Source organism: Microcebus murinus, chromosome 17 (assembly GCF_040939455.1).
Source record: "Microcebus murinus isolate Inina chromosome 17, M.murinus_Inina_mat1.0, whole genome shotgun sequence".
Taxonomy (NCBI): Eukaryota; Metazoa; Chordata; class Mammalia; order Primates; family Cheirogaleidae; genus Microcebus; species Microcebus murinus.
In genome coordinates this window covers 37,591,892-37,610,450 of record NC_134120.1, presented here as the reverse complement: position 1 = coordinate 37,610,450, position 18,559 = coordinate 37,591,892, and the positions used below count along the sequence as shown (strand labels likewise).

The 18,559-nt window shown below is 35.9% G+C and overlaps 1 protein-coding gene across 3 annotated transcripts in view; it reads right to left on the bottom strand.

Moving 5' to 3' along the window:
* The window catches only part of TRAPPC8 (trafficking protein particle complex subunit 8), an 89,964-nt gene that overhangs the window by 14,108 nt on the left and 57,297 nt on the right, over positions 1 to 18,559 (bottom strand). For all 3 annotated transcript variants that reach the window (XM_012782563.2, XM_012782564.2, XM_012782565.2), the window contains 4 exons: positions 16,416 to 16,570; positions 4,959 to 5,401; positions 3,195 to 3,342; positions 433 to 529 (listed from right to left, as the gene is read on the bottom strand). In XM_012782563.2, the coding sequence (XP_012638017.1) occupies positions 433 to 529; positions 3,195 to 3,342; positions 4,959 to 5,401; positions 16,416 to 16,570 (843 nt within the window). The remainder of the gene's footprint in view (positions 1 to 432; positions 530 to 3,194; positions 3,343 to 4,958; positions 5,402 to 16,415; positions 16,571 to 18,559) is intronic.

Sequence of the window (18,559 nt, the reverse complement as noted above, 5' to 3'; positions counted from 1 at the left end):
TATTTGAATGTTATATAAACATGAAAATTCACAAAAAAGCCAATTGGCATATAGGTACGGATATACATAGAAAATTCACCAACCAGTGGTGAAGAAAACAAACAGAAATTTCTATATTCTAGTCTGTATATTTCTGTACTGTTTGAATTTGACAGTAATCATGTAACTCAGGCACTGATTTTACAAAGGAAAAAGAAAAAAGAAAAAAAAATATAAGTAGAAAAGATGTGGAAGGAATAAAAAGATCCAAAAATCAATTGGATCATGACAGATAATTTGATATATAGTCATATAAACTAATGAAAGCACAATGTAATGCTTAAAAAGTTAATTCTAAGAAAGGAAATAATAATTTTATATTTTGGCACTATCCTTAAGAAAATCAAGCAATGAAGACATCAGAATTTATAATGAAGGGAAAAAGGCACGAACCTTTGTTTTCAGAGAGATTTACAGATTTCTGTAACTTCCAGTGTTTGCTACTACTTGATACTTGTACTATATGGAATTCCTTAACACCTGCTTCACTCTGTCAAAAAAAGATGACAGTCTTTCAGGAATTAGAAACAGTAAATTAGAATATTTCAATGAGAACAAAATTGAGATACTGCTATGAAAGTCAATATAAATTAACCTAAGACACATTTTTATTTTGATATAAAGTAACAATATACATTTCAATAAGTTTAAGTTACTTAAACCCCTTTCTAAACATTCTTAAAACAGAGAAGTCAACATTTTTCCCAAGAAGTATTTTTCACTAGAATGCCCAGCCAGCAGTAAATTTTAAAATACTAAAAGGCATTCAGTTATTAAATTCTATCATAATGAGTTACTGGTAGTATTTAATAGATCAAAAATTATTTATTATCAATTTTCAATCAAAACTATAGCATTTTTTTCACCTCTCACAAAAACCAACTCACGCTGGATAACAGACTTAAACCTAAGATATGAAACTATTAGAACTCTAGAGGAAAAAGTTGGAAACACTCTCCTAGACATCGGCCTGGGCAAAGAGTTTATGAAGAAGTCCCCAAAGGCAATCACAGCAGCAACAAAAATAAATAAATGGGACATGATCAAACTACAAAGCTTCTGCACAGCCAAAGAAATAGTCATGAAAGTAAACAGACAACCTACAGAATGGGAGAAAATTTTTGCATCCTATGCATCTGATAAGGGACTGATAACTAGAATATACTTAGAACTCACGAAAATTAGGAAGAAAAAATCAAATAACCCCATTAAAAAGTGGGCAAAGGACTTGAACAGAAATTTTTCTAAAGAAGACAGAAGAATGGCCAACAAACATATGAAGAAATGCTCAACATCTCTAATCATCAGGGAAATGCAAATCAAAACCACAATGAGATATCACTTAACCCCAGTGAGAATGGCCTTTATCAAAAAATCTCCAAACTATAAATGCTGGCGTGGTTGCGGAGAGAGAGGAACACTCCTACACTGCTGGTGGGACTGCAAACTAGTTCAACCTCTGTGGAAAGCAATATGGAGATACCTTAAAGCGATACAAGTGAATCTACCATTTGATCTAGCAATCCCATTGCTGGGCATCTATCCAAATGATCCAGTGACACTCTACAAAAAAGACACCTGCACTCGAATGTTTATAGCAGCACAATTCATAATTGCAAGGCTGTGGAAACAGCCCAAGTGCCCATCAATCCAAGAATGGATTAATAAAATGTGGTATATGTATACCATGGAGTACTATTCAGCTCTAAGAAACAATGGTGATATAGCACATCTTATATTTTCCTGGTTAGAGCTGGAACCCATACTACTAAGTGAAGTATCCCAAGAATGGAAAAACAAGCACCAGATATATTCTCCAGCAAACTGGTATTAACTGAGTAGCACCTAAGTGGACACATAGATGCTACAGTAATAGGGTATTGGGGAGGTGGGAGGGGGGCGGGTATATACATACATAATGAGTGAGATGTGCACCATCTGGGGGATGGTCATGATGGAGATTCAGACTTTTGGGGGGAGGGAGGTAAAATGGGCATTTATTGAAACCTTAAAATCTGTACCCCCATAATATGCCAAAATAAAAAAAAATTAAAAAATAAAATAAAAATAAAAGACAATGCATGTAAAAAAAAAAAAAAACTATAGCATTTTAATTTTATTTCTTCTCGTCTTTCTGAGATATCTCATTCCCATTGAGGCAAAATACAAGCAACAAAAAAAATCTCACAAACCAGAATCCCAATATATGGTCAATGCCCATGAAGTTATTTGAATAGCATATAACTTTTTTATTCTCCTGAATAAGTACCAATTTAAAATTTGAAATTATGGGAGCTAATCTATGAACATACACAGGCACAAGAGATGTAAATACAGGACACTGGAAATCAAGAAAAGGGAAGGAGGGAAGGAATGGAGGGATAAAAACCTACCTATCAGGCACAATGAACACTATTTGGGTGATGGGCACACGAAAAGCCTCAATTTAAGCATTATAAAAGGTATCCATGTAACAAAAACATTTGTACCCCCTTAATATTTTGAAATAAAAAAACTTAAAATCATTAAAATTTTCTTAGTCCTACTAATTATTGATTTTTTTTAAAGATCACCAAAGTATTTGCATATTAACCCTAAATATCCTACAAGTTAAAAGTGAATGAATAAGTAACATTTCAATTAAGTATCTGAGTCAATCTGAGACTAAGGTCCTATTTTAATCATGAGATCACATTACCTTCTTCAAGAACATTCATTTTTATTTTGGAGTAAAAAACAGAAAGGGCAATATTTTGGAAATTCCTTATATAAAGAAAATGATACTATAAGATATGTTTAAGTGAGGGGTTACCAAGTTAATATTGAATGTGAAATCCTAACAGAACCTCTTAACTTACATCAATAAATTATTCTCAATGGTAAGACTTCTAGAAAGCATTTTATGAGATCTATTTTAGATTGAGTTACTGCTATATGGGACTATATATCACACGAATGTTTAATATATTAGTATCAGCAGATCTTTTTATTTGGAGAGACTGAGGGATAAAATTACAAAGCTAAATGAGGATTAAGAACAGTCCTAAAATTCCTAGTTTATGCTGTTTTGTGGAGGGAAAAACAACCCATTACTACAAACAAAAGACACGCTTCAAATATAATTAAAAACAAAATTCAATTTTAAACCAACTTACAGTATTGGTATTTTCCACATCCACAAAGACTAGCATATTGCCTCCTCTGCCTTCTTCATCTTCAAGAGAATTACTTCTGCAAACAGTGGCTCGTACATTCAAAGACCGGCTGGTACAAATAACTGCAGTATGTCTTAATATTCTGTGACTGAAGAAGCAAGAAAAAAAAAAAAAGCAAATTTAATCTAAGAGCTTCTCCCTATGTTATGATTCTCTATTTCCAAATAAAGATTTTAAAAACTGATCACTCTCAGGACTAAAAACCAAAGAATATATTAAGCAAAATTAATGTAGTCAGCCTAAGTTCAATTCAATTCTTTCTCAATTTAGAAGGAAATTATTAGTCTCCCTGACTAAACTTTTTCTCTACTCATTAAATTCATCTGTATAACACATAAAAATAATTTTCATATAATAAAGTTCCGATTACACCTCTTTTCTGATAGCGGTTCTGAAGTTTCTGAATGACTACCAAATAAAATCCAAACTTTATCCCAAAACTGAGCCCCCCCCAATTGAAACTTTAACCTGGCATTCAAAGCTCTTCACCATATAGCTTTATATTTCAAAGATATCTTTGTCTTTACTTCCTTTTCTTCCTTTTTTTTTTTTTTTTTTTTTGAGACAGGGTCTTGCTCTGTCTCCTGTGCTAGAGTGGTACAGTGGCATCATCATAGCTCACTGCAACCTCAAATTCCTGGGCTCAAACGATCGTCCTGCTTCAGCCTTCCGAGTACCTGGGACTACAAGCAGGCATGTACCACCAAGCCTGGCAAATTTACCTATTTTTTATAGAGACAGGATCTTGCTCTTATTCAGGCTAGTCTGAAACTACTGGCCTCAAGCCTCAGCCTCCGAAAGTGGCAGGATTACAGGCGTGAGCCACTGTGCTTGGCCTCCCTTTAGAATTCTAATGAGCCATGAGCCCAAGAGGCAGACATTAGCTCCAAATCCTGAAATCTTTACTCTCTTGGAAATTCATTTTACCACTACTACACTCCACAAAACCTTCCCTGATTGCCTTGGATTCCCTATATCATCTTTTTAAGGAGAATTAGCATTTACTGAAGACCTAAAGGTACCCATACTAACAAAACATCTCATTTTGTCCTCATGGTTTTACAAGGTATTTTAAATATTCCATTAAGTAAAATAAATTTGGCACAATTATTCCTAGTTAATTTTGGAAAAATGACAATGGGGCTACTATAAATAAAATGTTCTGCTGTGCAATATATAGGTCACAGATCCTGGTATGAGCCAGACAGGTTTGATTTCTTCAGTGTTCACCTATTATAACACCAACCTAATCATCTATTCTGCAAATACATAAATTTTTTGCATACATTCTTGGGGGCAGGGAGAGATGCCAGGGAAAAGAGAAGGTAAAAAAGAGAAAAAATTTTCTTAAAAAAGGATGACTGGGATGACTGTAGGCAGGCTGACTTCATGTACAAATGATACTGTGTTTTAATAAGTGGTACCTGTTAATTTCAATTTGTTATAATTTTGGCCACAGTACTTAGTTGTATCAAAGAATCATGATGTTTATATATAGAAGCAACTAAAAAAATGTGTAGCTAAATTTTTTCCACTTTTGGCTACCTAGAACTTAAAGTTCTATTCAGGACAACCTGAGATATAAATATCATGTATAATCTGGAAGGGGGTAATTTCTTAATAATGATATATGCTAGCAGATGTCAAAATGTTTATCTGAATATGTACACATATATTAAACAGAGTTTAAATCAAAATACCCACCGTATTTTAGGCTGCTTTTTGACACTTTCATAGTAAAACAAAAAGTTAATTTCATGGACACCTTCTTCGTCTGGCCCACGTAACCACATTGGTAGCTGCACTGAAGCTCCAGGGAGAAGAACAGTGTCAGGAAGGGGAACAGGAATCACCTCTGGTTGACTTCCTATGCCAATGCCAAAGTCTACAGAAGAAGCTGATGATATGAGTGCTGTACACACAGAGGTAGAATCTGTCACAACAGTCTTGTAAGCACTACAGTTCTCAGAAGCTGAGGGACTTAGTGGTGTTAGAACAGCAGTATTACCACCAAAAGTAAAGAACTCTGGACGTTTAGAAACAACCTTCAATCCAGTAAGAGGACATTTGCTGACATTGACAAATTCTACATATGCTTTTCGGATTTCTCCACAGAGGAGCCCTGTAGGAAAATGTATAAAGAACACCTGCATTGGAGGGAAAAAATATTATTATATTATCTGTTAAAAATTCTGAACCTTTAATGAATAACAGTTTAAGATGCTGTATTTCTTGACTAAAGATTTATAAATATTTCATTAATTCTCTTTGCTAGCTCCTTGAATATATCACAATTAACAACTCCATTTTAGAAAATACGACAAGACAAAGTGACGAGTGTTACTCTGCCACTCAGTAGTAGATTCTGGAGTTAAAAATTAAAGGTACAAGGGTGGGGCTCTAAGACCAAAAAAAAAAAAAAATTAAAGGTAAACTATCAATAACAAGAGGAATAACATGTCAAAACTTTTATAACTTTGTAGATTGTGACCAAGAAAAGTTACATGTAACTTAACATGGCTACATGAATTAATTACCAGTCTTATAACCATTATCATTGTTAACTTACATAATTTTAAAATCTAAAAAGCTCCAAACAACCTCAGGATTTTAGAAACTCATGTGAGGGCAAAACCTTACATGAATAATGGAGGCATTTTATAGCCTTTCCCATGTAGCGTGCTATATTCATATAATTCATTCAAAAGATATCAACGTGTTTGATTACCAAGTGCTGACATAAACCAACAGGAGTTACATGATACTTTATACACATTCCTAAAAAAAATTTGTTTAAAACTGACTGCCAACACACATCTGGCCTCAGATTTCAGGTACCGGATATGGACCTGTCATCCTACACATAGTGGTTATCACTGGTCTTTTCATTTTTTTGTTTCTTTTTTTTTTTTTAGATAGGTTCTCCCTTTGTATCTTTAAAATACAGGTTTTATTAAATATACCATGTTGACTCTTTGAGAAGAACAAGTACACCTGGCCTTTATTTCAAATGCAGTTGCTGAGAGTAATTTTAAACAGCTGATATTTGTGACGGCTTCAAATTTAAATGTAAAACAAGACTAAGAACCTAGCAAACTCACTTCTAGTTTATCCTAAAGATATACATGTGTGAGTACAAAATGACATGCTATTCATTGTGGCATTATCTGTAACAGAAAATGAACACAAATCAAATGGTCTGGCTGAATAAATTATGGCACATATATACAACATAATGCCTGTGCAGGGGATATTGAAGGGATTTGCTCTTCTCTCTGCTTCTCTCTCTGTTAAAATTTTCCTAATGAAAAGTAACAAATGAAGAAAAAGTTTTAGGGTAACATCATTTTCTCCAATAGAACTTAAGAATAAAATATTTCTAATCCACAATTTCTAATAAATATGTACAGCTTATTAGCTTACTGTCTGCTTTCAGTATGCTGTATACACAGTAGTATTCATATGAATCATGTTATCTTCTCTCAATGAGTTTCAGTAACTTTCACCCTCACCTTTGTTTTGCTAACTACATATCATAAATTATTTCAGCAGACATTGTAGATGGGTAACTTCTTTCACTATTACTTTAAACATCTCAAATTCCATACAGTATTTATGACATAAGATATAAGGAATGAGAATATTTTATTAATACAAATTTTTAACCAATATTAATGTCTACCATTGTTTGTTCAAATATATTATAATACAAGGTCTTTTATCTGACTTCCATCATACCACCTTGTTGAACTAACCAACTTCTATTTATTCTCTTATTAGAAAATACTGGCCGGGCGCGGTGGCTCACGCCTGTAATCCTAGCACTTTGGGAGGCCGAGGCGGGTAGATTGCTCGAGGTCAGGAGTTGGAAACCAGCCTGAGCAAGAGCGAGACCCCGCCTCTACTATAAATAGAAAGAAATTAATTGGCTAACTAATATATATAGAAAAAATTAGCCAGGCATGGTGGTGCATGCCTGTAGTCCCAGCTACTTGGGAGGCTGAGGCAGAAGGATTGTTTGAGCCCAGGAGTTTGAGGTTGCTGTGAGCTAGGCTGATGCCATGGCACTCTAGCCTGGGCAACAAAGCAAGACTCTGTCTCAAAAAAAGAAAAGAAAAGAAAAGAAAAAACTGACTGATGTTTATGGAAATGAATATTAGTGGCTTTAGGTTTTCTAAAATGCCTACCATATTCTCCTTTTTAAGAGTCACTATTTGTTGCCAAACTTGTTTATACAAATTAAGTATTATCTAAACCACTTATAGCTATACCTGAAAGTATAGCTTTTATATATAGATAAAAATCTACACATATAATTATGTAGATATGGTTTAATGCATGAAAAAACGAAATGAAACTTATATTAAGAATCCTATATCAACACTCATAGAAAAGGTCTCTGCTCTAAATCTACCCCTGCCCCTCAATTGTGAATCAATGTATATCTGTAGGCATTTTTTTTTTTTGAGACAGAGTCTCACTTTGTTGCCCCGGGTAGAGTGCAGTGCATCATACCTCACTGTAACCTCGAACTCCTGGGCTCACAAGTGATCCCCCTGCCTGAGCCTCCTGAGTATTTGGGATACAAGGATGCACTACCATGCCTGGCCTTGAACTCCTGAGCTCAAGAGATGCTCCTGCTTCAGCTACCAAAAGTACTAAGATTAAAGGTGTGAGCTACCAGGCCCGGCGCCCTATAAGTTTTAAATTAAAGTAAAATATTTAGGGTGTGGACCTACTGATTTCTTTGTAACTTTAGAAGCTTTTTTTGTTTAATCAACCAAACACCAGTTGTTACTATTTAGAAAAGAGGTTCTCTGCTCGAAAATACCCTCTTGACACAGAACTGCATTTATAACAATAAAAGTTTTCTAAAAATATGATATGCAAGAAATAAAATTAAATAACAGAATTAGCAATATAAAAAACAAGATGAATGTAAATTTAACAGACTATTGAGTTCAGTACATTTAAAAATCAAAGATATCATCTGGTTCAACTTTCCTCATTTTATAAGTGAAAAAACATTCTAAGGCCAGATAATTAGGTATGAGGTTTAGATAGCCTAAAAGTAAAGCTCTGTCCTTAACAATGTTATCTGAGAGTAATACCTTTAAAAACCATTTGTACAATTACTTATCTTAATGATGAAGAATATTTAAATGACATAGTTTTTTTTTTTTTTTTTTTTTTTTTTTGAGACAGAGTCTCGCTTGTTGCCCAGGCTAGAGTGAGTGCCGTGGCGTCAGCCTAGCTCACAGCAACCTCAAGCTCCTGGGCTCAAGCAATCCTGCTGCCTCAGCCTCCCAAGTAGCTGGGACTACAGGCATGCACCACCATGCCCGGCTAATTTTATATATATATACATTAGTTGGCCAATTAATTTCTTTCTATTTATAGTAGAGACGGGGTCTCGCTCTTGCTCAGGCTGGTTTCGAACTCCTGACCTCGAGCAATCCGCCCGCCTCAGCCTCCCAGAGTGCTAGGATTACAGGCGTGAGCCACCGCGCCCGGCTTAAATGACATAGTTTAATAAAAATTATAAGCTGGCAGAATCATTAAAAACACCATATTTTGGTATCCTCCACTAATTTATTTTGACAACTTTAACCACATGGATCAGAATCTTCCCTTTTGAATGTAGGCGCTAGCAAATTCTTACATATATAATTCCAAACAAAATGTTCATTAGTTAGTAACTTCTAAAAGATAATGGTGAATTCAAAATAACATCTGAATCCTTACTCATTTAACTTCATCTTCAGCTTTTTAATCCCTAGCTACAGCAATGCAATTTTAATCATAATTATTATTGTGGGAATTTGACAAGCTTGGACAAAAATGGCACGAGTATAAGAAAAAAGAAAAACATTAAAGATTATGAAAGAAACTTGGCTTGACAGATTTAAAAAACGTGATAAAGCAATAGTATAAAATTGATAAAGAAAGAAATGAGGAAGTATTATCAAAGAGAGTAGGTAACATCCAAAAAAGCAGGCATGGATACTTTCAAGAAATTAGTATAACAGAAAGATGACATAGTGAGTTGCCCATATTCTATTAATGATATTGGGACTAGAAACAAAGTTTCTAGGTGCTGCTGGCATCGTGATCCCAGGAGAACGTGGCAGATCCTGAGGCCGAGAGACATAGACCCAGTTTGGGCTCCCCATGGGTGAATTGGGACTGGCACTCCTCTCCCTGGTGGGGATATAATTTGAACTCTGGGGCCCAGAGGTCAGACCTGCAGACCAGATCTGGTGTACCCAGGACTCACATTGCCCGGGGCACAGGAGGGATATACCCGAACAGCCTACTGAAATGTGTGTGCCTTCAGGGGCAGATCAGTGTCTTAGAGGGCAACCCTCCTCCCAAAGGGAGGCCATGCGCCCAGCCCAGGTGGCGTTCCTGTGCAAGGAACCTCCCGGCCAGCATCACAGCTAGGGGAGGCCGGACAGCGTGAGGTCTAGCCTGCTGGCAGAGGCCCAGGAGTAGCCGCGGAGTTGGGGAGGGTGGAAAGAAGCGAGGCCTGCTCCAGACTGCAGGTCTCAGACAGCCCCTCCCTGACAGCTTTCCTAGAAGCAGAGAACAGAACTTTGACCCCTGCTAACGGCATTGGCAGTGTCTGAGGTCAGGCTTACCCAACCCAGGTCCGCCCAGAGTCTCTCCTAGACCAGCCCTCAGTGAGGGGGAGAAACGGACACACCTGGAAGTCCCCGGGCCCCACCAACCACCTGAGGGACTAGAGTGCCTCTCCAGAGGAACAAGAGCTGGTTACAGGACACAAAAACAAGAGCGTAGCCTGTTCCTCCAAGCAAGCGCCACCTACTGACAGGGAGGACATTCTGCACACCCATTTCACGGCACCTACTGACTCACCATACAGGGAGTGGCCGAATCTCACCCACAGACACCACCTACCGGCTAAGAAACTAAACAAAGCGTGTGAACACCCAAATGAAAACCTAAAGGAAAGAAGCAACAACTGATCAACATGAGAAGAAATCAGCGAAGGAACTCTGGAAATATGAAGGACCAAACGGAAACCGCATCCCCAAAGAGGAGCATCAGCCCCTTAGAAACGGATGCCAACCAAAATCAGGAAACCAAAATGACAGAAGAGGAATTTCAAATGTGGATCATAAGAAAATTCAACGACCTGCAATAACAACTCGATAACCAACACAAAGAAACCACAACAAGCCTCCAGAACCTGGAACAAAAATTCACTAAAGAAATCGATATAATGAAGAAGAGTTTAACCGAACTCCTGGAAATGAAGAATCAATTCAGGGAACTACAAAATATAGTGGAAAGCCTCAAGAACAGGGTAGATCAAACAGAAGAAAGAATCTCAGAGATTGAAGATAACACCTTCCAATTAAATAAATCAGTCACAGAGATAGAGCAGAGAAACAAGAGAAAAGAGAAAAGCCTACAGGAGATGTGGGATTATGTGAAGAAACCTAATGTGAGGGTCATAGGGTTACCAGAAGGGGAAGAAGACAACACTCAAGGGTTGGACAAGCTATTTGAAGATATAATAGAGGAAAATTTCCCAGGCCTTGCTCAAAATCTCGATATATAAGTTCAAGAAGCTCAGAGGACCCCTGGGAGATTAAATGCAAACAGGAAGATGTCACGACATGCAGTCATTAGACTGACCAAAATATCAACTAAACAGGCCCTTCTAAGAGCTGTAAGACGAAAGAAGCAAGTAACATAAAAGGGAAAGCCAATTCGAATAACACCAGACTTCTCTAATAAGACTTTACAAGCAAGGAGAGACTGGGGCCCCATTCTCACTCTTCTGAAACAGAACAATCCCCAGCCTAGAATATTATTCCCTGCAAAACTAAGTTGTTTTTTTTTTTATTTTGGCATATTATGGGGGTACAGATTTTAAGGTTTCAATGAATGCCCATTTCCCCCCTCCCTCTCACAAGTCTGAGTCTCCAGCATGACCATCCCCCAGATGGTGCACATCTCACTCATTATATATGTATATACCCACCCACCTCCCCCCTCCCACCTGCCCAATACCCTATTACTATAGTACCTATGTGACCACTTAGGTGCTGTTCAGTTAATACCAATTTGCTGGTGAGTATATGTGGTGCTTGTTTTTCCATTCTTGGGAAACTTCACTTAATAGTATGGGTTCCAGCTCTAACCAGGAAAATATAAGTTTTGTATATGGAGGAGAAATCAAGACATTCTCAGATAAGCAAAGACTGAGGCAATTCATCAAGACAAGACCAGCCCTTCAAGAAGCACTCAAAACAGTGTTACCCACAGATCAGCACAATAAACACCCATGAATATAAATCTTCTCAATGCTAAAGATCAAAGCCCAGATACCACAATGGCTTAAGAGAGAAAACAAAGGAACAAAGTTCAACCCAACATAATGAACAGAAATCTGCCCCACCAATCAGTTATCTCAATAAATGTGAATGGCTTGAACTCCCCACTCAAGAGACATAGGCCAGCCGAATGAATAAAAAAACACAAGCCAAATATCTGCTGCCTTCAGGAAACACATCTAACCTGCAAGGATGCAATTAGACTAAAGGTAAAGGGATGGAGAACGATATTTCAAGCAAACAGAACCCAAAAGAAAGCTGGTGTGGCGGTGCTGATTACAGATAACTTAGTTTTTAAATCAACAAAAGTAATAAAAGACAAAGAAGGTCACTATATAATGGTGAAGGGTATAGTTCAACAAGAAGACATAACAATTCTAAATATATATGCACCCAACCTTGGTGCACCCAGATTCATAAATCAAACTCTACTGGATCTAAACAAATGGATAAACAACAACACCATAATAGTTGGAGACTTTAACACACCACTGACAGCACAGGACAGATCCTTCAAACAGAAAATCAACAAAGAAATAATGGACTTAAACAGAACCCTAGAACAAATGGGCCTGATTGACATTCTACCCGAAAACCACTGAATATATATACATTCTTCTCATCAGCTCATGGGTCATTCTTTAAGATTGACCATATCCTAGGACACAAAGCACATCTCAAACAATTAAAAAAATAGAAATTATACCATGTATCATTTCAGACCACAATGGAATAAATGTAGAAATCAATCCTAATAGGAGTCCTCATTTCTACACGAAGTCATGGAAACTAAACAACCTTCTGCTGAATGATCACTTCATAAACGAGGAAATCAAGATGGAAATCAAAAGATTCTTTGAACTAAATGACAAAGGTGACACAGGTAACCAAAACCTGTGGGATACAGCTAAAGCAGTCCTGAGAGAAAAGTTTATTTCCATAAATGCCTATATCCAAAAGATGAAAAGACACAAATAGACAACCTAATGAATCATCTCAAAGAGCTGGAAATAGACCAACCCCAAACCCAGCAGAAGAAGTGAAATCATTAAGATCAAATCAGAACTAAACAAAATTGACAACAGGGAAAGTATATGGAAGATTAATAAAACAAAAAGTTAGTTCTTTGAAAAAATAAACAAAATGGACACACTATTGGCTAGACTAACAAAAAGCAGAAAAGAAAAATCTCTAATAAACTCCATCAGGAACAATAAAGGAGAAATCACGACTGATGCCACAGAGATACAAGATATAATTTCTGAATACTACAAAAACATCTATGCACACAAACTAGAAAATGTGGAGGAAATGGACAATTTCTTAGAAACACACAGCCTCCCTAGGCTCAACCAGGAAGAAATAGAATTCCTGAACAGACCAATATCAAGTACTGAAATTGAAACTGCAATAAAAACCTTCCTAAAAAGAAAAGTCCTGGACCAGATGGTTTCACACTCAAATTTTACCACACCTATAAAGAAGAACTGGTGCCTATCTTGCAGAAATTATTCCACATCGAGAAGGATGGAATTCTTCCCAACACATTTTATGAAGTGAACATAACCCTGATACCAAAACCAGGAAAGGATGCAACAAAAAAAGAAAACTACAGACCAATATCCCTTATGAATATAGATGCAAAAATTCTCAACAAAATTCTAGCCAATCGAATCCAGGTGCTTATCAAGAAAATAATTCATCACAACCAAGTGGGCTGCATCCAGGGATGCAGGGATGGTTCAACATACGAAAATCTATAAATGTAATTCACCATATAAACAGAAGCAAAAACAAAGACCATATGATCTTCTCAATAGACACAGAGAAAGCATTTGACAAAACTCAACACCCTTTCATGATAAGAACGCTCAACAAAATAGGCATAGACAGGGCTTACCTAAAAATGATACAAGCCATATATGACAAACCCACAGCCAATATCATACTGAATGGGGAAATATTGAAAGCATTCCCACTTAGAACTGGAATAAGACAAGGATGCCCACTATCTCCACTTCTGTTCAACATAGTGCTGGAAGTCCTCACTATACCAATCAGACAAGAGAGCGGAATTAAGGGCGTCCAAATGGGAGCAGAAGAGATCAAACTCTCACTCTTTGCTGATGACATGATATTATACCTAGAAAACCCCAAGGATTCAACCAAGAGACTCCTTGATCTGATAAATGAATTTGGTAAAGTCTCAGGATACAAAATCAATACACAGAAATCAGAGGCATTCATAATCGTCAACAGTCAAAGTGAGAACCAAATCAAAGACTCAATTCCCTTCAAAATAGCAACAAAGAAAATAAAGTACCTTGGAATATATTTAACTAAGGAGGTAAAAGACCTCTACAGAGATAGCCATGAAACACTGAAGAAGGATATAGCAGAGGACATAAACAGATGGAAGAATATACCATGCTCATGGGTCGGCAGAATCAACACTGTTAAAATGTCTATACTACCCAAAGTGAGCTACAGAGTCAACGCAATCACTATCAAAATACCATCATCATTTTTCACAGATATAGAAAAAATAATCTTACGCTTTGTATGGAATCAGAGAAGACCCCGTAAAGCAAAATCAATCCTAGGCAATAAAAACAAAATAGGAGGTATCAATTTACCAGACTTCAAACTATACTACAAGGTTATAGTCATTAAAACAGCTTTTTACTGGCACAAGAACAGGGACATTGACCAGTGGAACAGAACAGAGAACCCTGATATAAAACCATCTTCATACAGCCAACTAATCTTTGACAAAGCAGACAAAACATACACTGGGGAAAAGAATCCTTATTCAATAAATAGTGCTGGGAAAACTGGATAGCCACATGTAGAAGACTGAAATAAAGACCCACAGCTTTCACCTCTCACAAAAATCAACTCACGCTGGGTAACAGACTTGAACCTTAAGAGTGAAACTCTTAGAATCCTAGAGGAAAATGTTGGAAATACTCTTCTAGACATTGGCCTACGCAAAGAATTTATGAAGAAGACCCCAAAGGCAATCACAACAGCAACAAAAATAAACAAATGGGACCTGATCAAATTAAAAAGCTTCTGCGCAGCCAAAGAAGCTGTCAAGAGAGCAAACAGACAACCCACAGAATGGGAGAAAATTTTTGCAAGCTACACATCTGATAAAGGACTGATAACTAGAATCTATTTAGAACTCAGGAAAATCAGCAAGGAAAAATCAAACAACCCTATCAAAAAATAGGCAAAGGACATGAACAGAAACTTCTCAAATGAAGACAGAATAATGGCCAACAGACATATGAAAAATGTTCAACATCTCTAATCAACAGGGAAAAGCAAATCAAAACCACAATGAGATATCACTTAACTCCAGTGAGAATGGCCTTTATCAAAAAGTCCCCAAACAATAAATGCTGGCGTGGATGCGGAGAGAGAGGAACACTCCTACGCTGCTGGTGGGACTGCAAACTAGTTCAACCTCTGTGGAAAGCAATATGGAGATACCTCAAAGCGATACAAGTAGATCTACCATTTAATCCAGCAATTCCACTACTGGGCATCTACCCAAAAGATCAAAAGTCACTTTATGAAAAAGACACCTGCACTAGAATGTTTATAGCAGCACAATTCACAATTGCAAAGCTGTGGAAACAACCCAAATGCCCATCATTTCATGAGTGGATTAATAAAATGTGGTATATGTATACCATGGAGTACTACTCAGCTTTAAGAAACAATGGTGATATAGCACCTCTTGTATATTCCTGGATACAGCTGGAACCCATTCTACTAAGTGAAGTATCTCAAGAATGGAAAAACCAGCACCACATGTACTGACCAGCAAAGTGGTATTAACGGATCAACACCTAAGTGGACATATAGGAGTAACATTTATCGGGTGTTGGGAGGGTGAGAGGGGGTAGGAGGGGATGGGTATATACAACCACAACGAGTAAGATGTGCAACATCTGGGGAATGGACACGCTTGAAGCTCTTACTTGAGGGGGGAGGGGGGCATGGGCAATATATATAACCTTAACACTTGTACCCCCATAATACGCTAAAAATAAATAAATAAACAAACAAACAATATCGCCCTGCCTCTGAGTAGAAACTTGATCCAATGTGAGCGAGATTTCTCTACTAGAAACTTGAAATTTGAAGTGGCACAAAGAATAGCAGTTGTTGGAGTACGGTCATTTCAAAAGCAATGCTTTCTAGAGGTTTAAAAACATTTTCTCATAAATTCCCTGGAGCTTCCTCTTCTTTGAGACATAATGTTCTGTAATACGTGAGTTTCTATGAGATAGTCCACCGTCCTTCAACTAAATAATACATTTTCTCTTTCTCTGGTTACGCTACATGGTATCAGTTTCTATCTTTTACAACTAAAAGACCTTTAACTTACATAGCATGAGATTAGAATAGGGTAAGAAGAGGGTGAAGGGACTATTGCTTTTTATTCATATACTTCTATATTGCTTAAATTTTTGCAAGCATTCATTTGCATATTATTTTTATAAATTACAAAAAAGAGCCATTGATTTTAATAATAACCGAAGTGTTCTTTGGAAGTATTTTCCCAATTTCCATTAGTGTTTCACAACCTGGCTGTGACTTAATGCCACTCTCATGATTGTCTTACTTTTGTAAATTAGATCTATTTAACCCTAGCTTAATAATAATTTAGAAGTATCATTCAATGTAGTAGCACAACTCGAAATCTAAAATTAATTTACTCTAAATATCATCTGGCCATGTAGATAAATTCAAGTCCATGAAATTTTAAAAAGTGAAATACCTCCAACAGTGGCATTTCTTCAGTGATTATGGGATCTAAACGTCGATCAGGACCATATTTAATAGATGTTTTCTCTTCTTTTGTGTTGTTTAGTCGAGGACCTTGAATTTCTAAATCCTGTTTCCCTCGGACTGACATACTCAAGGAATATTTTCCTGAAATAAAAAAAATAAAAAAAATCAGTGCCCTAAAATAAGGTATGTTAACTACATCAATTCAACATGAATATATGAATATTGTTATGTTTCAGATTATTTCTAGAAAAATTCTAGACAATTTTTTATTGACATGGTTAATTGAAGAATTAAATACACTTTAATTCCATGTTTATCAACACTTATGGTACACTGCTTAGTTTCCCATTTTGTTTTATATTTACTTACTCTGCAAAAAGGACTTCACTCAATAGGAAGTCCTTTGAAACCTGTATTTAGCCATATGCCTATTAACTAAAAATGCCAGACAGAATAGCTATCTTGGGCCCAATAATTTGATTTAGGCCATCAGAAGAGATATCTATTTTCAAAGGAAAAAATAACTGACAACAACAAATGTGTCAACTTTTCACTTTTACTCATATTCAAATATATACATTAATTGGAAATATTTATGGAATATAAATAACTACATCTTCTCAAGAGACTGCACAAAGAAAATAAAATACATTATAGGTAGTTTTCTTAAAATTTATTTAATAATCATGTGAGTATTTTCCCCAAAGCTTCCATGCAGTGCATGTATGTGTATAAGAAAGCTATAGTATACAACTATCTCTCCTGCACGACTACTCAGAGCCTTTAATGTGCTGAAAGTTGCTGTGATGGTTCCAGACTAGATATATAATGCAGCATTTCTCATACTTCATTTGACCCAAATCTCCATTAGCATTTTACACAATAATGAACTACATAAGAACATCATGAAAACTCTGCTTACAAGAGGGGATATATTTTAATAATTTAGAGCCTCCTACCACTAATGTCATACAGTAACATAAATTATGATATTAATGCATATATTTATTACATGAAGCTAGCTATATTTTATTGACAACCATAACTTAGTGGAACTACATAAAGACTCTAGTTATGTGTAAGTGGGAAAAGAAAGGAGCTTCAAAAAGCTCTTGACATCCAGTTTTCTTGCTTAAAAAAATGCGATAAATTAGCAGGCTTCTTTATACATAAACCTTGTCTTGTACTTGTCAACTAAGAAATACAAACATAGTACTAAAATGCAGAATACCATACTCAATTTCAGTGCAACTTTTTAAAATAATTCTTTTAATTCCTATGGATTCATTCCACTTCTGTTTATTTTTTAAATTTCATACTGAATTATCCTAGATACCCAGGCAAACAGAAATATTAAATTGAAGGTTAAAAGAACCAATAAATATTACAAGTGGTCCCAGATTTCCCAATAGTATTAATCAGCTTTTGTAAATGCTAAATTCATGTTTGTCAATTAGTATTCAGATTATCTGTCAGAAAATAAGACATATCCACTAAAATGAAGGATTTAAATTAGGAGGTTTTTTATAGCAAACTCCCTCCCTAACATCTTGTCAACTTAAACTCAAATAACTACACACAACAATTACAAGGAAATGTTAAATCTTGATGGTTCCCTGAGTTTTTTTAAAGTAAATTATGTTAAATATATATGTCTTATAGTTTTATTCTTCAACAAATTATAGAACACACTATATAGGGCATCAAGAATATCAGCTTAACACTAAAACACTACTTTTGTTTTACAGGCCAGAAGACAGAAATTAAGATGTTTAATATTCAATGATGTGAAAACACTGGTCTTTAATTTGTTCTATGTTTTATAAAAAAGAAATATTCAAAAAACAGAATATAATAAGATGGTTTTGCATTGGTAGTAGATATCTCAATCAATAGAATTTATTTCATTAGAATTTACTAAATTTGGAAAAATACATAAGGTAGAGCCTAAGAATTATCAAAAGAAAATACAATGGAAGGGAATAAAGTTGTTTATTTTTGATGCTTTGGCAGAGGTTAAAATAATCTAAATCTGTCATTCTTCCATATGACTAAATGCCTTTACCTAAAGGTACATTTAACCTATTTAGAAAAGACTTCATTTTCATTCATTTTATTCTATGGAAAGAT